Source organism: Parus major, chromosome 8, assembly GCF_001522545.3.
Source record: "Parus major isolate Abel chromosome 8, Parus_major1.1, whole genome shotgun sequence".
Taxonomy (NCBI): domain Eukaryota; kingdom Metazoa; phylum Chordata; class Aves; order Passeriformes; family Paridae; genus Parus; species Parus major.
The window spans coordinates 10,069,234-10,094,199 of NC_031777.1; the positions used below are offsets into that span (position 1 = coordinate 10,069,234).

The 24,966-nt window shown below is 37.0% G+C and overlaps 1 protein-coding gene across 2 annotated transcripts; it reads right to left on the minus strand.

Annotated features, from left to right (window-relative positions):
• Positions 1 to 312: 312 nt before the first annotated feature.
• Positions 313 to 24,959, minus strand: STXBP3 (syntaxin binding protein 3). Of its 2 annotated transcripts, XM_015635847.3 has the most exons (19): positions 24,853 to 24,956; positions 21,970 to 22,019; positions 21,157 to 21,238; positions 19,705 to 19,781; positions 19,003 to 19,081; positions 17,512 to 17,612; positions 15,472 to 15,626; positions 13,832 to 13,922; positions 12,783 to 12,907; positions 11,222 to 11,326; positions 10,669 to 10,726; positions 10,389 to 10,454; positions 9,884 to 9,964; positions 9,115 to 9,253; positions 8,417 to 8,523; positions 7,879 to 7,977; positions 6,883 to 6,968; positions 4,717 to 4,865; positions 313 to 2,635 (listed from the first exon to the last, which is right to left on the minus strand). In XM_015635847.3, exons 1-19 carry the CDS (start codon positions 24,893 to 24,895, stop codon positions 2,544 to 2,546), a joined length of 1,785 nt encoding a protein of 594 aa, XP_015491333.1. In that variant the 5' UTR covers positions 24,896 to 24,956; the 3' UTR covers positions 313 to 2,543. The 2 variants fall into 2 exon arrangements, 1 of the variants encoding a protein (XP_015491333.1); XR_004498595.1 differs by lacking the exon at positions 6,883 to 6,968 and having other exon boundaries at positions 2,495 to 2,635; positions 24,853 to 24,959.
• Positions 24,960 to 24,966: the final 7 nt, after the last annotated feature.

Genomic DNA, 24,966 nt, shown 5'->3' on the forward strand with positions numbered 1-24,966 from the left:
TTCTGTGGCTTCCATCACACACTCCACCATCATCTTTTTTCTCCTTGATCAAGGGGAAAAATGTCTAGACATTCTTGACATGAAGATTGTTCCATACCTTTGATTTTCCTTAGTAATTTCTGAATCTTGTCCAGATTTCCAGATTCAGCTTTAAAAACAACTGCTGAGCCCACATGTAGGATAAGGTAAGTATTTTAATATGCATAACATGAAAATATGAACTTTCAAAATGATAACATACTTTGTACATGTACTCTGAAAAACTAAGTTTTTGTTTATCCTGACAATTTTTTCCCATTCTTGATAATATGATTCTTGATCTAGAAAAAATATAGCAGAGATCCTTGGGAAAAAAACCCAAATGTCTTGAATAGAACTTCCACTTACCCCCTTCATAAGCTGTTTTGAGCTACATATAGGTGCAAGATGTCATATCATAAAGCATCTTTATTATTCCACCTTTACAGTAACATTTGGCTTTGCTTTGCCTGATGGAAAAAGAGGATAAGGGATACAAAAAAAAACCAGATTAAGACTTTTGAGTTATCAGCTATCAGGCTGAGCTGGTGATAGGCCTGAAGCAAAGACATAGAAAAAGATTACTCCTGAATATACATAAGTAATCCAGTATTGTGAGCTTGTATTTCAACTCTATGAAATTAAAAAATATCAACACAATCTATTTCAGTAGTATATAAAATCCATTATTTCAGTCCTTAACTGTAACACTAATATCTGCTATTTTCTTCTGTACTTAACTACTTTCCAGCTTTAGGAATTGGAAAAGAAATTGCACGTACATATTGCTGTTACAACAAATTTGGGATCTTCTTGCCAAAGGTGTAAGAAATACATATAATTTTGGTGTAATTTTTCAGTACTGATTTCAAAGTGTGCATATTTTATAGGACAACATTGAACACAGCATTTCTGAGATAAGTATTTTTACTCTGGATTTCTACCGTGACAGTGTTATAAACTAGAATTCACAAAACCAACACAGATATTTCTGCTGCAATTCTTTAAGGTTGTGATATACATGGTATTTGATGAACCAGATGATTTAAGTGTTGCGCTGTAGTCCCACTGAAAAAAATTGTCAGTGTAGATTCAATTCCAAACTCATTTAGGTGCATTTGAAAGCTATTTATTCTCATCAATCCCCATGTCCTGCAACATTTCCAAATCATTATGTCACATTCTCCCCTTTCATTCCTCTATGATGTAAGGGGAGAACTTGACCTTTTTCCACCTTCTAATTAACTCTGAATGAACTCATCTAACAAAAACATTCTCTTAAAGTACTGGTTAACCCGAGAGCAAAAAATAAAGGGAAAAAATCCAAAATCACAAAACAAAAAATAAATACTCATAATTGGAAATAAGGTAAACAAAAGGACATAAGTAATCTATTTTTCATTATAACATTTCTCTTGGATTCTACATACAACAAACTAATATTTCAAGACACATAAATACAACAGCCCTTTAAAAGATCAGTAGTTTTAATTAATTTTTAAAGAGAAATCTAAACATTACCAGTATTACAGAACTCATACAATTTGATTTTTTATTCTCTTCAATGCAAATTTAAGTATTTATTTCTTAGTATGTAACAAAACTTTTTAAAAAGTAAATTCTCTTGAGTACATCAGATTTTGTCATTTTGTTTGCTTTTTGTTTTTCTTTTCCAAATGATCAAGCCCTTTGAAAGAATGAGCTGCTTCCCTTTTTGTCCTCTCCTTTCCCCTTGCCTCCGCTTCCTCAAAGAGACATGCTTAGTTTTGGAATTTCTGTATCACAGGCAATTCAACTTCTGAAAGAGACAGACTATATAGACAATGATAAGGAATTTTCTAAGAAATTAACTTTTTATAAAAGCTTCAATAATAACCTCTGTATATACTTAAATATAAAGTGTACTTCAGTGCACAGTCAACAGCATTTCTCCAAAATTATTTACTGTGATTGGAACTACTCAATGGTTCTGTGATTAACTATCTAACTTAACCAGCACCATCTAAAAAGCCTTTAGATTTTTCACAAATACATGTATTTAAAGAATTTTGAGCAAGTTATTTTTACAGAAAACATTACACTTTAAGACACTGAACTTACATGGAACATTATTACCATAAATCCATATTTACAAGTTTTCTCTTGAAGTCCTTACCCAAGAGCCTAGGTCCTTTTTAATTCAGTCATTTTTATAAATAAATTGTATTATAGAAAGCTTTCACAGTTCTCAAAGACAAGTCCAGTTTCTATATAATTACAATGACTTTTAGCAAAAATCAGTTAGGAAGAAACATGCCATTTTGAAAAACCACTTGTAGTGTAATACTAAATAGAACCTAAGAAACACACATGTTTATCTTTTCATATCTCTGCCTTCTACTCCCCCAAAAGCAGCAAATTTAAATTATAACATGGCCTCCCATTCGGATCCATGTAGCATTGAAGTGCAGTATTTGGAAAAGTCAGTTCCATTAGAATATGTACATACTGTTTGTGGTTTTAATACATCATAAACATCACCATATTTATTCATCCTTAATGCGGACCATATCCTTGGGTTTACTAAGGCTCTTCACTTCCTCCAGTAGTCTTCTGGGTGTCAAAATATGAGTAGAACCTGACAAAAGAACATAAATATGAACTGTATCAGCCAAATTCTCACTTTCAGACACTCCCTCTTTAAAACATCAGTTACATGCCAGTGTTTTTTACTGCACCCAGACAATGGAGAAGCACAGCACTTCACCGTGTTTTCATATAAAGCACCATCATGTAAGTGTCACCATTAGGTAGGCAATGTCCCTCTTCCCACACTCAGACATCCAGATCAGGACTCTCACTTTCAACACAAATTTCAAGTCCTGCTCTGCCCTCTTTGAAAGACAGGACTGAATCTGGACAATTGTCCCAGCCTGCAAGAAACCTGCCATTCTGTGAAAGAGTTAATGAGAGGCTTTACCCTAGAATCAAGAAACTCTCTGGATTCAAGATTATCACAAACAGTAGTGTCCCACAGAAATATGTTACAGAAAATTGGCTTTTATTGACTAGCATTTCCTTGAAAAAACAAAATTCAAGACTTGAGCAGCAGAGAAAATCCTTATTATTCTCCAATGCACAACTACCTCTCTTATTCTCACAGAGTGATTATAACTTCTGCCATGAAGGGTCACCCTACAGTTCTGAAGGCAACAAGTAGTGTCACTCTGAATGGGCTACTATTCTTGGAGTTCTGAATCAGGAACACAGCCAAATGTAAATCTTTCAATAATCCATGTGGAAATTTTGCAACTATCACCTTCCCTCAGAAATCAGGATTACAAACAAAAATTACAAGAATCATCTGTAAACAAAAGGGAAGATGGTGCAGTGCTGAGTGCCAGATACACCAGTAAACACCAGCTACATCTACACTAAATATGGTATTGTAAACAAGTTTCAGATGAAGAAATAATCTGGTTAAACTACATTCCTGTTGTCCTGCTCTTTCCATTACCACTCAGAACTAGAACCAGCATTAAACCTACCTCAACCACCACCAATGAAACCAGCAAATAAAAAAATAAACCAAAACAAAACCAACCACACAAACACACCTACAATATTTTGCATATGAATTGTAAATGTATTGTAAATGAGTATTTTGAGCTAACAGACTCTAGATCTCAGAATCAAGGTTAGAATTGTTTTAGGGAAGAGTATTTATTTTAAATCGTCACAGATGGTAGACAGATTCAATCTGAATCTCAAGACTAAATTAAAATGCCAAATATAGACTTCTCAAGCAATTTAAAATGCTTTAGATGACCCAGCTATCAGCTGGCCATGCAGATGAACACAGGTCTGTGGTAAGGTTCTGTATGCAGGAGATCTGTTCCTGTATATTACATATATATAGCACATATATATAGCACATATATATAGCACATATATATAGCACATATATATATAGCATATATTATGCTTTACCACCTAGTTATTTCCTGTAATACTATTTAAAATTCATTTGAAGCACAGCAGCTGATGGAACAAGCATTTACTAAGTCCAAAGTGCTGAAAGATTACTACACCAGCTGCCAATTGCCAAATCTTAAGCAGGGGAGTTTTCAGGACCCAAGTAGTTAATCATTGTGTGGTTTATGCCTCTCAAGTAGCCACAACAGAAACTAGAAAAGGTTGCGAAGTCAACCAAACTACACTGAAGAAGTGGCTTGGGGTTTATTTGTTTAGTTTTTTGGGTAGGATTTTGATTAGGATTGTTGCGGTTTTTTAATACTTATCTTCCTTCCAAAGTGAGCAGTTTTGCACTAGTCTGACAGCTTTCCTACTTCCAAAAGCAATTAGAGTAGCAAGTGCCACTGGAGATAAAGCACAGGCAGATGCAAAAGTTTGTTAGGAAACTGTAATGCAAAGAAATAGAGGTCTCTTGAAATCCCATCTGCTGTACACTGACATATCTCTGACAATCTTCTGTAGAGCACAACTGTTTTGTCCTTAACATCTTGTGCCAAAAAAATCCCTCCAAACAGTTGAGATAACCTGAAAAGATGCTTTTAAGTGCATAGTTTTAAGAAATACACTGACTATAGTATTAGTGTGGTGAACCAACAGAGGGAATCTAAGAAAAATGATTCTTACATTTTCCAGAACCACACATGGTAGAGCACATACCCCATGTGTTTCCCATGGCAAGCTTACCAATAACAACTTCACAGGACTTGTAGGCCTCAGAAACTTCATAAGCGCTGCGCATCTCCGAGTACGTGACTCCTCCAATCACAAATACAATCAGCCTTGCACTGCTTCTTCGCTCCTCTCTGTAACTCGCTCTAGGCTTCTGGCGTGCACTGCAAACGATTTCATAAGATGACATTTATACAGCTTGACTGATTAATTTTGGTTAAAATTATACAGTTAACAAGCAGTAGCAATTTTTCATGCAGTTCATGTCATGCTTGATTATAATTTCAGCAAAAGTATTTAGATAAATTGATAACTTGTTTTTACTAAATTTTTTAATTATCACATTACTTAAACTGTTTAGGTATCACCTGGGGAAAATAAATACAAAACAAAAACTTTGTTGCACACACAGTAACATGCCAAGAACTCCTGCCAAGCAGCTTAACTCTGCATGCTCCCAATTCCAGTGGCATTTTTCGGGAGAGGTTAATTTGAAAAAGTTGGAGTCTTGGGCTTTTCCATCTCTAAACATGAACAGAATCTCTAAAGAAAATATTTGTCTGTTATCTAATCAGATTCAGATACCTAGGAAAAACAAAAGCAGCCTGAAGTGCTTAGAAGTCTAACACACATGTAGTAATTGCAGGGTCAGGTAAAGTAATTTGCAGTCCTGATCTCTCTGCTAGAGTGCCTTCAAGATTCCCACACTTCACCCATAAGATGGAGATCAAGTTCCAGTGTACAGGGACTTGCTCTAGTATTCTCTTGCACTGATCATCCCAGGGCATATCCAGGTGTTGTGACCTGCCTCTGGGGAGGCAAAGAGTTACTTTTCAGATAAGCATTGTCCCACCCCAAACCCCTTGTGAAGGACAGCCCAGGAGTTCTGATTGGGTTTGAGTACCTTGGGGGGGTTTCTCCCTTGCTGTGTTTCTAGTGGTCCCTGACCCTGAACTCCACCCTCAAAGGTGGAAACCCTCAAGAGTTCTGTCCCTCAAAAACCCCTGCTCTGCCTCTGTTTGGGGCTCTCTGTTCTGGACCTGAGTTTGTTCCCATGCTGAATAAATGGTTTCATGAACAAAGGCCCGTCTCCTTGGTGCTCCATGTTGGTCCTCCATGTTGGTCCCTAGAACCCTGCAGCTTCTCTGGACCAGATCCTGAGGCTGTGGACTGCAACATCCAGGAACAGGATACACCACCAACAGTTTAATTAGAAGTGGATGTAAAAAAACCTACTTTCCTAAGGCTGTGTATCTCTACTTTTTGTTTTTAATTTAGTAATGTACAAACTCCAATTCAAGTGTGTCTTCCACATTTTGTATATGTTTAATGTTTCCCTCCTTGAATTCCAGCATCTGATTAGTGCAGTGAGCAATCCTGAGAGAGGAACACTCTTAGTGAGCATTCCCGTGATAGAAACACTCTTGGGAGTCTTTATTAATTTATCTCACCATTTAAACAACACTATAAAAAGTGATAAAGCTCTCAAACTGGCAGGTATTGGTCATGAGGTTCAAGAGCTAGTGGAATTAAAAAGAGAAAGAAGGACTAGTACAAATGAGCTAAAACAAAAAATTCCAAAAATCACTTCTCAGTGACAAGCATTAAATATGCAAGTACACATTTCACAATCATTTGCAGAAAATTAATTTCAAGATCTCCAACTGTGCTGGACTTGTCTAAACCACTCCCTGGCAACAGGGGTCAAATGCCCAGCAGGCCCAATGGGAGAGCTTACAGAAGATGAATTTAATTTCCTGAGGTCATTAAACCAAATAATGCCACCACCACTAACATAGCAGAGGTAACTTCCAGAAGTAAAACATTCTTTTTGCCTAAGTCACATTAGGTAAACATGAATGAACATTCATTCCTGAAACTACACAGTAACAAGCTCAATGGTTTAAACTCATTCTAGGAATATGAAATGTTATTTCTAACCTTGAAGCGAAAAGGAGATACTACAAATATAAAAAAAATATATATTACTAAGAATTATTAAAATAACAACCAACTAAAGTATGTTTTAGATTAAATAAAAATATAGGCTTGGTACATTAACATTACCTTACAACTGTTATTTTGCTGTTCAGTAAGCACACTTCTGTAAGGCTTTAGAATGTAAATGACAAAAATACTGAGATCTGGGTAAATTATGTTTCAGGAAATTAAACCATTTACCTTACTGCTCCTGAACCATTCCAGGTGGGAGGACACCGGGAACAATAAGGCCAGTCTTTTGAATCTAATTTGTTTTCTATAGCATCCTGAAGTGCAAAATAAAGACAGACTTTAAAAAGCCATACAGACCTTAACCTCAGCAATTCTCAGCTTTCAGAAACAATGTCTAACTGGAATTTCACACCAAAACATGCAGCCCAACAAGTAATTGCAAATAGCATCTCTTGACTAGTGCTCCCACACACTACTCATGAGAATAAAGCTGGACCTAACAAAATGCTGGACCACACAATGCTAAAATGTGTTTTGTGTATCACAAGGAATTGTGAATACACATGCTTCTTTAGTAAACATATTACTGATTTAACTGTTCAGATTTCACTAGCAGCTTTTCATCTATAGGGTTCATAATAACCCTAATCTATTTAATTTCTATATGGCAATGTATGAGAGAAGTCAGGGTCCTCTGAAATCATAAATGAACATGTGAAAGCCACCAAGAATCTATGAATGACGGCACTGAGTTGGACTAACACTCCAATAAACTCACCATCCTTTGTGATATCAGTCACTGACTGATGCTTAGGAAGAGGTTTAAGGACAATAAAACTACACTTCTGGCAAGTAACACCTTTCAGGCTCTACCACACTATAGTTTAGATTGGAATTGCAGTTTAAAGACACATTGGAGTTAAAATCAAGATACAGATCTTTAAACCACACCAAACACTGCAAATCTCAGGACAAGCTGTTCTAAAAGACTTGTTGCTTTCACTTTCATTTGCTTCACTGTTAAAATGACCTCTAACAAGAAGTATTACTAACAGCAGTCTAATGCTCTATGTTAGAGACAGACTAGAAGTCATGAGTTTGCCCACCAGATGTAATTAACAAAATTAACTCAAAATACTACGGAATTCAAAAGATTGGCTATAACAACTCACTCAAGTAAATCTCTGCACTGCACCCATGAATTAATTAGTTGGTGAAATTTACCTCCATAACATCTTTGATAACAGGAGTCCACCTAGAAAGCTGAAAGGTTTCTTCTTTAGAACGGTCCCTTCTTGTGTATTTATGCTGCTGAGCAACAAACTGAAAAGATTTTCAAAATACGGTTGTGTTATTTAGTGTCTGGATTTTTGGAACTTACTAGCAGTCAGTAGCAGAAGAAGGGGGGATAAGCATGAGATTTTAAAGAAATAATAATGATAAAGAACGATTATTAATACCTCTAGAATTCAGGATACACTAGAAATATGAGCTTCAGGGACAAAGAACTGAGTAAATTGGCAGTTTCCCAAATCAACTAGCTCAAGTCACCATCTAATTGCAGAGGGAACATTATGTGCATGTTACTTCAAACAACTAACATATAATAATAATAATTTTCAAAATTTACCCCACAAAAAAAAAAAATCCTAGTAATTATCTGTTTCCAGAACCAGATCTGGATAATGTCACTAAGAGTCGCTGAAAGAGCTGTAGGTCCTTGGATGGTAGGAAATTACAACATAAATAAATACATTCTTACTGAAGAGATAACAGGAACATCAAGGTATTTCCAATTTCTTATCATATCACTATCACTTTCTATTTGTACATTCTGGATCAGCTTGTCCAAGTTCTCCTGGGTAGTTCCTTCAATATATGGAAAACAGACAACAATTACCAAGTGACTGTGAGTAAGACCAGTTTTGTCTCACAAATTCTGGGCTACTATTTAGTCCAGAACTTTTTTGTTTGTTCTGTGTGAGCAGTCCAAGTTTAACATAATACAGTATTATTTTAGATAAAATTTTCTTTAATGGTTCATTCTTGAGACCAAAACTACAGATTCCTCAGACTGACATTAAGCCAATTTTCTCCTCCTCTACAACAAATTTTTCCCCACTGACTTAATTTTCAGATTGCAACTGACATGGAGCTCCCCCTTGAACAGCTTCAATAGCATGTGAAAATAAGAAAACCAACTACTGCACACATGCAAGAATAAGAATTATATTAAAACATCGTATTAATCTACACTTGAATTACATCTCTTAACTCCTTATCAATAGTATTTTTGCTGCTAATCTGAGAGAATATACAGAGGATGGACAGGATTAATTTCAAACCCAGCTATCAATTCCAATGCAGAGACTTAGGCTAACTGTAACCACTGTACAATCCTAAAATTTGAGTTTAAGTTCATAGCACTGAGGAAAAAAAAAATGGGGCAACTTGTCATACCATTTGTGCTGAAGATATACAGGAGAATAGCTCTGATTTTGTCATAGCTATCATGACTTTTGTTGAGCAGAACTGGAAGGAGGACCCGCATAGAGTCTTTTACTTTTTGACCTTCAGCATCAGTTCCAAGAGCCAAGTCCTAAATTAATTAAAAATAAAAAACAGACATCATGGTTAAAATAATTAAAGTAATTTAAATCAACATTGCTCTGTGTGTTTGGAAAGGCATTTTTAGGAAACCACAAGTTTCAGGAAACAATCAAGCTGCATCAATTTAAACTCAGTATGACAGGTCTGATATTTATTTCCATAGTTACAGCATTTTAATAACATTACATAACACTCTTAAACATTTAAAACTGTGATATCTAGAATTCTCAGAAATGCAAATTATAATCACAATGTAATGCCTCCTAAAAGGTACTTTCCCCAGACATTTAAAAAGGGCTTCCCTCTGCACAACATATTAAAGGAACCTTGTAGGAGTTTTGAGCCATGAAAACAAAGGTGATCCTTATACAAATCAGCCAAATTTAAAGACCAAAAAAACCCCCCAAAACTCTTAGGAACACCACCTTATTAGGAGATTAAGAGCCTTGTATATTACACTTAGTTTTAATATTACTACCTCAAAAACTGGTCACAAAATAAAGGCAAGAGACATAGTAGTTTAGTCAGTTAAAACAAGCTTCTATTCCTGCAAACAAAAAAGTGGTACTTGGAATACTTGCAAAGTTGCTGTTTTGTTTGTGGCTTTTTTTTAACTTACCTGTTCAGTTTTACAGAGCCTTTCTATGTTAGATTTGAACTTGCTCATGCAATCTTCTGCTATGTTAAGATGAACAACTTGCTATAAGACAGAAAGAACAAAAAAAAAGAGAAAATAAATGCTGCCGTAGCTCGATTTTTTTTCTAGCATATCCCTAATTTTTACTGGTTACAAGAGTCAATCCTTCAGGACAAAATCAAGCATTTTCTGTGTTTTCCCCTTCACTTGAGATTGACCCCCATAATACCTTGTAAAACATTAAGCTGTTATGATATTTTAATCCTCAAAGCACACAAACTATTTCATTCTTTTACATAGTAAAAAAAACCACATGGAAAAACGTTTTTTTCTCTAAATTTTACAGAAGGTGAAAACATTAATTTGGAGAACAGCTATATATATCACACTACAGGAAAATGACAGACTAAAACTAGACTTCAACAAAACAAAGTTAAAGTGCACGGAATTATTTATGGTGAAGTTGTGTTCACAAAAAAACCCTTACCTTACTAATCTCCTTACGATAGAGGGGCATCTTCTTCATCAACTGGGACAGAGCAGATATGGATAACTGGAAAGAAATGTCACAACCTGAAAATCTATTGCCCCAATAAACAACATGCTTATTTCCCCTCCTGTTCCAGCCTCACTTCCCCACAACCCCTGAAAATTCCAGTTAAGGAAAGTTAAAAATTTCTGTAGTAGATCCATGAGTTACATGGATCTGACCAGCTGAAAATAACTAAATTACCAGGAAAAACAATACCTCAACTTAAACAACTTACTTTTCCTTCTGCTGCTTTTGTTTTTGATGAAGCATCTTTCAAAAGTTTTGGTATTTCCCTGAAGAAAAGAGGAAAATAATCAAAGGCAACAGCACATGAGTTCTTAACTATTTTCTTATATCTTAAAAGAATTGCAAGAAAAACTTCTGAATGAAAGTAATAGCCTGAAATGCAGGTCTATCTTCAAAGAGTGATTTTTTACACAGGAAATATTAAACATTCTATCTGCAATATCTTTATAATGTCATTTGATGCAGCAGCTTGGTAGTACTGCATGCAAAATAACCCCTTCAGATTTCAAATATTTGAAAATACTTGCCAGGAAATTACTTGATTTCCATTTACCTCAAGAACTGCAAGTAGTATTAGTCTAACTGCATACTGGGTCCATACTGTATTTTTGAAGTACAGTTTCTTCCTAGCATTGATTACTTAACTGAATCTAATCTGTATTGCAAACCATGTTCATTACTCTCTGTATTCCAAATAAACAGCTCAAACACCCACTCTCTCAAAGAAATCAACCAGTTGGCTTTGTTATTTATTCACATACTCTATCACATCTGCGATATGCTTGTGCCGCATCTTCACCCACAGGTCATCATCTTCCTCCAAAATTGCCTCCTTTTCCTTCCCACCAGAGCCTTCTGTTTTGTATCTTCCAAGGGAAAATTCAGATAATTATTTGGGGTTTGGGTTCCCCCCAATTTTCATCACTTATTACACTAATATTTATAACAGTTTAATCAATATAAATGGTAACAGCAGTAATAGACTAAGGTTTTTATTTATAAGCCAAGCTATTGCCTGACAAAATATAATTTACAGAAGGATTTCACAGATGACCTATTTTAAAACAAAAGCAGCAGATGAATTTTAGATTCTTTGGGGCAATAGCTTCTGCACATTGTTTTCAACCAACAGTAACTAGGGGTTTAAACACACATTTACATGCACCTCAATTTCTCTTCAGTTTTCAATGGTAACTTCCCTGTAGTTTCAAATGCAAACTGCACAAAGTAATACACACTGCAATTGCCAAGTGTAGCTTTCTCTGTGTACCATAAGACTTTATAACTAAAGGAAAATGAAGTCACATTCACCAACAAAATGCTAAGCAGGACAAAGTACTTCACGTATAAAAGAAACTGCAGCACAGCATTACAGAGCAGCTATTATGTGACTACAAACAGCAATAAACCTAAAACAAGACAGCAATCATGCCACATGATATTTTCACATTTACACAAACTCACACAGTGCCGACTGCCAGAAAGCAAAAGAAAGAAAAAATTACAAGATTAATGATGAAAGTCAGATCATGACTACCTAAAAAATATACTCTGCTACATCTTCATACCCAGTAATCAAACCCAGATTCATAGAACTCTGAATTTTCTATTAAAATCTTCACTCAGTGCTTCTGACTGAAGATATACATTCCTTTTGGCTTGGCTAAACAGAGGCCATCTGTTGTCTCTTCTGCTGTAGTGGGTCATCAGAAAGCAAAGTCCTACCAAAATCCTTGTTGTCAGAACAATCAGACAGTAAAGCGCATAACTTATACAAATGAACGCTACTCCAAACTGTGCTTATAAACTGAACATGAGTGATTCAAACGTGTATTTACAATAAAACATGTAAATTTTAGTAACTACACAAATTACATGACTGGAGCTATAAAAGTAAGCATTCCTGAGAAATAACATAGCTCTTTCTCAGTATTCAGTTAGTGGTATTGCTTGTCTTGTTATGCCAAAAAAAGTTGACAATACGAAAGAAAATCTACAGAATCTCAATGTGCACTCCTAAGGCTTTACAGGAGTAGTACAAGGTGCTTAGTCCTTAAAAAATGCAATTTGTTGGACTCAAAACTTAGCAAAAATGCCAATTAAATCCTACCTAATCACAACTAAGGGAGGAGGTCAAGAAAAAGATGAAGTTAAAAATACAAGAGGAAAGACTAACAATAAATGAAGTAACCATTATGCAATATGAGCAGCTAATATTGTCATGGTGCAATTCAGCTAAATAATTTCGGGGATTTTATAAACAAGAATAAACTATTTTGATTTTTGCTTTTTTTTTTTTTTTTTTTTTTTTAAAGTACTTGCTTGTAAGTATCATTTTCAATGGGTAGCAGATCATATGCCATTGCCTGGAAGGTGAGCTCGTGGAGCACAGTTGATACTGGGTCAAAGCCACGATCAATTATTATTAGTTGGGAATGGGTTTTAGCCTAGAAAGCCATCAAACAAACACAAAGTTAAGACATACAGTACAAAGTTAATGCATGTTAAATCTATTTGCAATAAGACACAGCACTGCAGGTATTTTTATAAAAGTAACTGAAAAACACTGCACTATGGTCCAACCGTTTGAACATTTTAATGATATACAATGGTTTTAAATACTAATTTTAAAGCAATGCTCTTAGACCACTTCAATATACTCAGAAATCTGAGTTTTATTCATCTAGTGAACAAAAAATGTAAAAGAAAAACAAACAAAACCCAAAAAAGGCTGCCCAGAGATTTAACAGATAACTTCATTGTTTGTACTGCAGATCAGATAGTGCTGCAATACAGAAAAAGACCTCCAAACATTCAAACAAAAGTTTCATTTAGGGATTTAGTGAAGTGGCAGTAGCAGCACATACATTTTATTTTGTAGCAAAGCACAGTCAAAGCCAGAATGGTTTAGCCCAGGGTTTTGTGTTTAAGCAGCTGCCCTAACCAGGCCTTATCTGTAGTGACAGATCAAAACCATTATTTATGTGAAAAGTTGTATCTCTGTGGACAATATAACCCTTCAGGGGAAATATTTCAATTCTGCAGGAAGCCCCTTCTACACATGACATTATAGAAGGTGATTGTAAAACAATATTTATCCACTGGTCTTCAGGTTTGTAGCATCCCACTACATTATCACAGGGCTAACTGTTCAAATAAAATCAGTTTGGTCACACAAATACAGCTTTACTCCAACAGTTATTAATCTCTACATTGCTTTCATCCACAAAAACAACTAAATGGCAACTAGTTGCCTTTATTGTTAAATAAGATTTATATTTGTAGAACTTAACTGTTGAAGAATAATACAAAGATTTTTTCCCCAAAACTTACAATAAAAAAAAAATTAAACATTTTAGTTCACTTTCTACCTTTATTTGGCTTTTCTCATCTGTTTTGTAGTAGTCTTCAAGAGTTTTTTCAACAAGTTGTGCAAGTTTGCTGGCTCTATCAGATGGTCCACTGGAAAAAAGGAAGCATGCAAAAATAACTCATTTCTTCATCAGAACATAAAAATGCTACCTTTAAAACTAGATTCCCTAGATTGATCCTCCACTTTCACAAGTTTCTGAACTCCATTTTAAATATTTCCAATATATTTTCACTTTTACATTATTATTTCATTCTTTGAATGCTTCAGGTATTTTACACAGCAGAAACAGCTTCAGCCAAAAGATTGGCATTAGCTGGCACATGGGCCAGCACCTCAAGTTTCACTCAGAGGTGGGAAACAAGAAAGAAAAAAAGAAAAAAAGAGAAAAAGAACAGTCAAGCAATTATTTGTTACCTTCATAGAGAATAAGATACTACTTCACATTACACCACGGAATGCAGTCCTTGAATACAATTTCAGAAGCCTACTTTGACTTCAAAGATAGTAAATAGCTTTCAGAGTTCAAAAGAGGCATTCTTCTCGGTATCTCTACAAGAAATCCAGATCCTGTGTGCCCCAGCAATTTCTGGATTTCTTGTTGCCAAGCAGAGCTGTAAATGACTGAACAGCAGCAGTTCTATTACAGGATTACGCATGTGGCATACAAGAATGCGGCATATCAGTGTCACCCTACTGCCCAGACATGAAACAAACCATTCAGAACAAGATAGGGTATAGCAAGTAGTGTTACATGCATGTACACAGAAAAACACTGCTCTACCTACACTTGACAAATTCCTGCCATTCCATATTTCAGTCTTGTGGATTAAAAACAATCCACAGCTACAAGAAAAAAAAAAAATCAAATTATGCTGCAGCCTCAAGCTATGACAAAATAAGGTGGTAAGCCCTGTGTCTTAAATTGCAATGCAGGATGTAACCAAAAGTATGTATTCTATTACCAGCAGTTAAAACCAGGTGGGGCAGTATTCTTTTTCTCTTCCAGACCCATCCTCCCTCCAAGGGGTATCTTGGTTAATGGGCCATTGAGTCTCACTGCATGACTGATAAAATTACATCATCCCATTGGGAGATGCTCCACCCAGCAGGAGGAGCCAAGCATTCCTACCTGGGTATAATGAGAGACTCAGAACACCCCAGGCAGCCTTTCTCCACTGGATTCCCAGAGGAAGACAGGACCCATCTACACCACCACTGGACCTTCAGAGGAAAACTACACCCTTCTACAGGATCACTGCTTCAGTAGAACCACATCTGTCTCTCCAGGAGGACTGCAGCCACCATTTAATCGGATTGCTACCAATACCTGGTCCAACAGGGTGTCAGGCTACAGTCTGTCAGTGTCTTTTGTACTACTGCATTTTATTTTCATTTTCCTATTCAGTTGTAGAGGTTTTTAAAAATTTATTTATGCATACTAGTAAAGAATTGTTATTCCTACTCCTATACCTTTGCCTGAGAGCCCCTCAATTTCAAAATTATAATAATTTGTAGGGAGGGGGTTTACATTTTCCATTTCAAGGGAGGCTCCTGCCTTCCTTAGCAGACACCTGTCTTTTCAAACTAAGACACCCTGGAATTGAAAGAAATTACAATATAACACTAACTTTGCCCCACCTTTTATATCGTACTCCTGGATTCTCATCTAGCGTGGCACATAAGGTAACAATTTGTTCAGCCATGACTTGCAGTACAGCATCTTTATCCTTTGTCTTTTCCAGAGTGGGACTGTAGCAGCGGTAGAATGCATCTGGGATGTTGAGAGTAAATACCTATGTAAAACATACACACAAAAAAAGAGGGCCGAACTTGCAGATTGCCAAAACACCTGGTAAAAAGTTTGCTAATAATTTAAAACTATATGCTGCAAGAAAAAGTCATACACAGGACACTTAAGAAAGAAATCCCAAACCAACCCTCATTCCCTATCCCTGCTCGTCGTCTTCTTGTTCTTAGACTTTTTCCCTATTAGTCTCCTATGTAAATTACTCTATTTTTCAAATTGCTTACAGGACAGAAGGAACTAAACACTCATCAGTGTCTTGTACAGAGCCATACAATGCAATATCAGAATGATCATAGAAAGCATCAAGGTTAAATTGGTTTAAAATGAAATTTCACATATTGTATCTGCTTTTAATATTAAGAACTTACCTTCAATAGCTGAAATTCTTTAAGTGCATTAAATCTTGATTAAAGCAGCTTAGTACTACAGAGATGAAAGGCTTTTTCAACAGTTTTGTAAATGGAATGTAAACATGGGATCAATCCCATTGTCAGTAAATGGATTTTCTCTAGTTTCAGATGGACTCTGTAACTACTGAGTCAAAGAACATCTATCCAGATAAAGGTGTTTGCTTCACTTGAGTAGATAATCACCTGAACTTTGCCCAGAACTTAGTCTGATTATTTACTCTTAGCATCCCAGCAAGCAGGCAGACCAGTTAACATTCTTCCTCTGCGAAGGATTCAGAAGGTTCTCACGACCCCAGACACTAAGAATACAAAACTACAGTAAAAGCAAAAAGAGTGCTGCCCAGCCTATGTGCTGCTTATTTTCAACTTCAGAAAAGTAGTCCTGATTTCTGCTCTCATAGTGAGTCCTCCGGAGAACCAGGACCACAACATTTTCATAGGCTTTATTTGGTACAGAAGAGCAGCTTTGGCAGGGCTCCCATAACCAGCATGAAACAAAATTTGTAAACATCAACCTCACTGGAAAGCAAACGAACAGGCCACCAAACTCATCATCCCCTGATGGATTCTCAACCAAAATAACAAAGAACCCTTTATAATAAAAATGAGTGTGTCTTCAATCCAGGAAACTGCACCACAGTGAGACAGGGCTAGCAGCAATCCTTCCTATATTCACCTGCCACTTGGTATACGTAAGAGTTGTCACCCTTGATATGTTGATAATGTTTGACATGGGAAACATTCATGGTTAGTTCTGGTTAGTTTTCCAGCTCCCAGAACTAGGCAGAGCTTGAAGGCTTCATTGTCTTAATGAGGATCAGTGTGCATTTCAGCCCTCTGTGTCTGATGAGGGGCATGAGCAACAAATTCTTTCTCAACACACCTACTGTGTGGCTGCACATGGAAAACACCCATTGGTTTCCACTGGTTGTATATTGGTAGTATAGATCTTTCACTGAGAAAACAGAATTTCCATGTTCTCGTCACACTTTTCAGACTGTCAAATTGTAGTGGTTTTTGTTCCACTCCCCTTCAGTTCTCTTAGTCCATTTGTTCTTTCCTGACTTTAACCAAGCCCAAGTTACTCCAATTCCTATGCACCAACCTACCCAACCCATCAAAGTACCAGCATCACCTCAGTATCAGCAGTAACAAACTCCTACTAAAGACCAATCAGAATACTTGCCTGCTCTTAGGGAAGACATTCCTTCCTTAACCTCCCTATTGTAATTGACACCAAGTCTTACAAAGAGGTCAAGTGCAAAGAGTAAATCTTTGAGTACAAGAGCATTTATTTTCATCTGAAAAGCACAAGCAAGCACTGGAAATGTGTCGAAATGGAAATACCTCACACAGAGTTTGTCAGTCAAAAGCTATATTCTATTTCATTGTTTTCTAAAAGGTCAGCAGCATTTGAAAATAATCTGCCAGACTACTGTTAAGATGAAGAATTAAATTTACCTGAGATTCATAAGGGAAGAAGGAAATGTTGATCTCCTTGCATTTTTTTATGGATTTTGCACATGAAGCCTTAATTTTATTGAAGAGGCTGTCAGGACAAACTAGGAAAAGAAGGAGACTCTTAAGTATAAATAATTTATACTATTCCAGCAGTTAGCTCACTTATAAGCATGCAGTATTCAGAGCAGAAAATTCTAAATTAAGACCCAATTAACCATAAAATACAAAAAAAAATTGCCTACTCTTCCTAAAGTGAAATAGATCTTATAATCAATATTTTTTATGATCTTTTTTGAGAAGCTCCACCGCTCAATTTATACCAGCTTTTTGCATGCAAAAAGGTTGTTGAATACTCATTAGCAGTCTGCAACTGAACTATGTTGATTTTATCAAAATTAATGTTTCTGCTAGTCCTTGTCATGTAGGAGAGAAAAAAAACATTTCCCAAGCTACCAGAAGAAATCATGTGTACATATATAAGAGCAAAATACAGAAATATGGAATTTAATTATAGATGTCTAAGGTACTCCACCACACTTCCAGGCTACATTGGATCCCAGTCTAGAAACTGAATTTAAGGAATACATGGATAACACAAATACTACACAGACTTGGAAGTGATGGACTTATTTCTCTAACTCAGGAGCAATTCCTCTCAACAGGAAAAGTTTTGGCAAGTATTCAAACAAAGCTTGCCCACTTGCAACCAAGGAGCATACAGCAAGATAGCAGTACTTTTCCAGAACAGTAACTGCTGCTTCAGCATGAAATTAAACAAGAAACCAAGAATTTGGATAGTAATTTAATACTGCTTTCAGAACATCCAGTAGCAGATATGCACAGTCCACAAAGATAGGCACACCTGAGTCTCTGCCTTTAGCAGCACATTTGGGTCTTTTGTTTTCCCCTCTTTACATGCCCTTTTAGTCACACTGACTGACTGCAAGGGCATGTGCAGTCACATTAATCCCATTCCCACTAATTGCCTCTGCTACGCAATTTATGTCACGCATGCAAGGGCTCAGCAGGCCCCTTCTTTCAGGGAAGAAAAAAAGCTGCCTCACTTCAGGAACTACCTGAAGCAACCAATTACTCACACTGCTCTTGCAGAAAGTCCTCATGCAGCTATGTTTTTAATACTATTTTGTTTACGTAGAGACACATAGTTTGACTTGAATTGTCTTCCCCCACACTCTAACACAGAAGAAGATTGGAATTTTTAAAAATTAAAAGACTACATTACATAAATCAAAAGCAGAGGTGGAAAACAATCAAGACTGTTTGGCAATTGTGAAAGAAATTACTATTGCCACACGGCAAGGCAACCACAGCCTGGCAACCCAGATATATGGTTAATGACTTGAGTTTCAAACCTTCTTGAGAGAAACAGGGCCCAAACTTTTCACTTACTCAACTATAAACAAGAGAAGTGAGCAGCTTACTTATTTACCTATATAAAGTTACTAAACTACAACCCAAAAGCTTACTTACAGTCAGTGAAATACACGTATGCTGCTTTGTATCTGCTGGATGATTTAGTGATGAAGTCATCAATCAGTCCATCTACAGACTTATGGGGGCAAGGAGGAAAAAAAATCATCATGCCAGTGTTTCACCTTTCTACACACACCAGACAAAGCTTCTCCCTCCTCTCCTCCCACCCTATTATCAAGACCCACTTGGGAATACTGCAATTCAACATATAAGAAAACACTGAAGTTTATGATTTTCCAGATGAAGAATAACAAGCAGTTACAGATGGTCAGTCATGCACCAAGCTCATTTCAGGAAGCACACACATCACAGTACTTCCATAATTTTCCAGCTGTAACAGTGCTGAGATATATTCTCACACGAATTTTTAGGAAGTAACAGTAATCTCTTATTAGAGCCATTACTTTGAACTCTATTTTTCAGTGTATTTCATCATTATGTGATACAACATCTCCTTCAGTGGGGTTACAACTGCTAAGCAATGACAGAGTGCCTACAGTGACCACAAGGTACGTTTGCATTGTATTGCATGGTGGCACTCCATCGGCTTTTCATCTTGGGAAATGAGGCATCACACAGAGGAGTATCAGAAAATGCAGAAGTTAAGTACAGCATAGCTGTGCACAGTAAATAAATATTCTAAAATAAGGTTGCTTTTTTTTCTGTATGAAAGATCTTGCAACACTTTAAAATACTAACCTTTTTGGTGGGAGTTATTAAATATATTGCCTTCATGTGTGGGACAGGCTCACGGTCTTTGTATACATTCTCCACCACTATAAAGTAAGAAATACTACATTTTTATAATTAGGAACATTATGCATCTTTAAGGAAAATACTGCACATATTTTAATATAGAGTTGATAAAAATAAAGTAACAGCAGTCAAGTTGTCCACAATACTAGAGGTAAGGACGTACCTTCTGCCAAGAGCCTTGATTTATTTCTTTGTTATTTTAGATACAGAAGGTTACCACAAGGCTTTCTTGACTCTTAGTCTAGTGACAACTAAAGTTGTAGGTCTAAATTCCTCCTAGGTATTCTACACTTCTACAACAGAACAGCACTGCAAACATACTCCAACTACGGGGCCCACTAGAAACTCTCTTGGCAAGATTGGTTTTTTTCCAGCACACTGAAGGAGAGGGAGAAACTATGCAGGGCATCATTTTGGACTACAGCCTCTTCTGTCCTTTGTTTATTTCCCGGGCAATTACTCTTTCAACATAATTGCAGGCACAAATGAAGACATTTTCAGCAAATCAGCTTCACTCATCTCTTGTTTTTCTCTGTTTAACAGAGTCGTTACTGTATAGTGTACAGTACACTAGCTTGAGAATGCAGAGATTCTTGCGGCTTAAAAATTTTATGGGGGAGGAACAAGAAAGATAAGTAACGTCAGACATCTGGATGTGGAAAGACAGGTTACTTTCAGCAGTTTCCTCACTAAAAATAAAAGGTTTCTTCTTGATGAAGAGGATACATGCTCACCAAAAGTTTCTCACGAAGGATAAGCAGCACTTACAATTTAAAACGCACACCAAAAAGCAAAATTGCCAGAGCTCTACTATTATATTTCCAGAATAAGCATGTTATGCTGAATAACTGGTACAAGAATAGTACTGTGGAATAAATAAGTCTAAACAATGCCTCTTACACAAGCATTTCTGAAAATCTAGACCTAAAGCTAATTAAAACCAGTTCATTTACATTTTGGGAATTTATTACAATTTCAGAAATAGCCATCAACAAAAAACCACCCATTCCCACCTCCCAAAAAAACCTACCAAAAATCCCAAACCAAAAACCACCACAAACAAAAAAAAAAAAGTAAAAGGACAAAAACCACCAAAAAAACCCAATCGAACAAAAAAACTCTTAGAGCAATCTTTAGAAAAAAAGTATTTTAATGGGGGATTTGAGCTTTCAGACACAGAAACATTTGTTTTTTTCATTTAAAAAAAAAAAAAAATCGCAACTAACTACTGTAGAAGCCTGAAAGTCTACTATTTTAATACCCCATAACTACTTGTCTTCATCAGCCAAATAAAGACCATTTCTTGCAAGGGTACTATCAATTTAATCAATTTCAGTCTTTCCCTTTTTCTTACCAGGATATTTCCACTGGTGTATCAATAAGAATTATGCTTACCTGTGATACCCTCTGCCAGTAGATCAGTCATTTTGCAGCACAGTGACAGTAATTTAGTAGTGTAATCATCTAAAAGCATTATCTAAACATATTTAAAGAAAACACACAAGTATTTAGATAAATTAATCAGCTATATTAAACCCATGTAATTTCCTTAACAGCTTGGCATAGAAGTTTGAAGCTAAAGCTATTTTATTACTGTTTGTTTCATTACCTGCATACACCAACATTGCAGGGGGAAATTAATCTCAGAAGACAGCTCCTAATGTACAGGATTTCCAAAGATGAGGACAATCTTAAATATGTGCTTTGTTCCCCGTACATACTAGAAAGTATTTTGAAAGTTTCATTTGGACACAAGTCTTTTGAATTCCTGCTAATTTACCACACGACCTGCTCAAATATACCTGTATTTATTTTAAAACTGTTTTATAGCTTAAGCAGTTCTAACAGGTATCATACTGCTGAATCCTACTCCATATGTACTGCAGTACAGTGTAAATTTTGAAATTAATAAAGTATAAGTCTTTCAAAAGGAAAGTGAAGATAAACACAAACAGTTTCTAATTTTTCTTCACAACTAATAAAAAAAGCAGAGACTACTAACCATTTGTTCTTCCTGTACTAGCCTCTAGATTTGCCAATATGAATTATACAGAGATCTGAATTACCAAAAGTAAAATCTATTACTTGGACAGAAGTGAAAATGCCAGCCATTAATTTTATGTATTTATATGCTGATCTTTACTCAGCAATACAGATTTCTTGTTCAATGATGACAGAATTCTTATAAAAAATTTAACAAAATTGTACCTTCCATTCTTCCTCTTTGCTAAAGTCATCAAACACTGCTGATTTCAGCTCTGAAAAAAAGAAACAGCTTACCAGTTAGGGGAATCAAATCATTACTAAGAAAGAAAAAAAAAAAAAAAAATCATCCATTTAGATTCATATGTTCAGAGCCCTAAAAAGAAAGATAGAAAAAACCCCATCCTGATAAATACCAGCACAGAATTCTTCACCACAAACTATCCCTGCCTATTTCTAGGTCTATACATGGGTGTAATAACTCTTTAACCACATGAAAATTTGACTAACATTCGTATTTTCTGAGAACACTCTTGCCAATCAGTTAGTCACTAGCACTACATAGTATTCCTTTTAATAAGCTGAGTGCTCAACAATCCTGTCCACAATCTCAAATATTGTATTTTTTCTACAATATTTGCCTATAAAAGACACCAGAACATAAAAATGCATAGTTCAGTTGTCTTGAACTTCATTTCTGCAACTAAAATATAGAAGTCAGTTTTCTCCCATAATAAAATGAAAGTTTATTCCAAGGTAACAGCCAGACACCATGTACTTGTCCCTGCACTATTCCAGCTGTTATTTATTATGCCCTCAACCTGCAGTTGCTTCAATCAAATAACTGGCTTACAACGGTTTACAGGCTCTCAAAATAATTATTCTCCTGCAAGCATTCTACACACACCAAAACCAAACCCAGGTTAGCACTCTATTCTTGCTCAGGCTTTCATTTTCTTCTCACAGATTCTATACCAGTCATACACAATAACTACCCTTCAGATTTTGTCTTCTCTGAATACATTAAATTAGTTTACAAAGGCTTTTCTTCTTCTACCTTTACTTCACCATCTAGAAAAGAACTATAGACAACACTGACAGAACACCAGGCTGACAAGTCCCTATGTGGAAAAAAAAAAAAAGAAGCAAACCACACCTTGGCAAAATTAATGACCCGTTTATAACACACTTCCTGAAGAAAGGACTTAAGCAAGTACTACAAAAAACCAGAATTGCAGAAATGCTGAATCATTTACAAAAATTAATATAGCTATCTATGGCTAGGTAAGAACTTATTATACAAGTCTACAAAACAATTTAAAGTTGGGGGAAAAAACAAACAGAATTCCTTGTGGAAAGGACTTCATATAGAGATTAACTATATACAGCAGCTCTCATTTCATAATTTTATCCACAGGAGAGAGCAACTGTCTCCTAAGGTAGCTTTCTCTGTCCTCATAACTGTGAGCTTAACTGACAACAAACTTGTGTGAATTAACTTTTCCACACATTTCTGCTTCAATTCCATACATCACAGGTGTAACTTCTATGCCTATTTACAGAGCAGGAACAAGACACACATTGACACAAGCTGCTACATAAAGCATCAGCATCACTATTTTCAGACAAATCAGCCTTAATAAAAACCCCAGCTTACATGTTTGCTGAAACATTAGGAAGCAGCAGTTTATGACCTTCAATCACTCATTTTAAAAAGTGCCAGACAACATCTAAAACTTAGTTTGATTTTCATTGGTGTAGTCTTGGAAAGACAAGAGGAGTTAACCAACAAACAAAGCATTCATTTCAGAAGTTCCTCTTAACTAAGCTTGAAATAAAAATGTTTTATTATTCACATGGCTTCACTATCACTCTAATCTTCGTTCCTCACACTGGCAACACCATTTTCAAAAGTCTTGATGGCCCTTAATGACACACTCATGTTTTGATCAAATTATTCCCTTTTAAGGTCCAAGTCTTCTATAAAATATTTCAGGACAAAACACTGGCTTTACAGTCATAGGCACAAAAAACAGAGTAAGGCAGCAGGACAAGCAAAGCAGCAAAAGTGGGGATTTCTAAAGGTTAAGTTTTAAACAAAGGTATCTCATTCATACAGGCAGGGGTACAGGTGCCAGCAATTGAGGACTCAAAAAGAGGGACAGTCTGCTTTTCACTTCTAGTGACACAAACAATCAGCTTTCAGGTGGAAGCAGAGGAGAAAAATGAAAACAAGACGGCAGCAGGACCTCCCCATTTCAATGACAGTCACCAGGCTGGCTGAGCAGCTCATGGAGTCAGAACCTCAGTACAATTAAGCTCGGGATGAGATGGCTGCCAATGCCTTTTCCCCAAAGGTCTCACACTACCTGAAATACTGTAAGTCTTTCTACTCCAGCAAGGAAGGGAGCAGTTACAACTTCATTTTCTGTAATATACACCAGCAGAACCCGCTCCAAAACACTGAGATAAATATCTGCAGTTCATTTGTAAGACTACCTGGGAACACCTTCAGCTTTTTCTACTGAAAACCGTGAAGCCAAACACAAAGTGGGAAGTGCCGCTCCGTGAGAGAGAGCAGCGAGCTCCTTCTGGAAACGGAGCACTCTCAAAAAGTAGCAGCTCGGAGGTAACAGAGAAGTGTTTAAATAGCTAACTTGAGTTTAGACTCCTCAAGAGCCCGTCAGGCGGGCTGTAGCCTGCAGAGCACCCTTATCTCGGAAAAGAGCACAAGCGTCTCTTTGCAGCGCTGTCACTGCGGACACCCGCGGCGACGGGGCAGCCCCTCCCCACCGGCGCGCCGAGTCACCACCTGTAATAGCCGTCAGAAGCCACCACCCACAGCCTCCGCCGGACACCGGCTGCCCACAGAACCACCCGGGCCCGACCCCAACCCCGCTCGGCCGCCTCAGCTCCGACACGCAGCGCAGCTCCGGCTGCGTCGGGAGCGGCCTCGGACCCCACCTTTGCGGGCACCCCCGACCCCACACACGGGGCTACGCGGAGCCGGCGCCTCAGCGGCGGCGGCTTCTAGCCGGTCAGCGCCCACTGAACGGCCCCAGGGCGCTCCCGCCGCAGGGACTGGGAAGGAGCCCCACAGTCACTTACTCTGCCACACGAAGCTTTTCAACCCCCGCACCGCCGGCGCCATCTTGCTGCCAGCCCCGCCTGGCAGCGCTGCCTTCCCCTCCCTCTTCAGGGGCGGTGGCCGAGGGCGCAGCC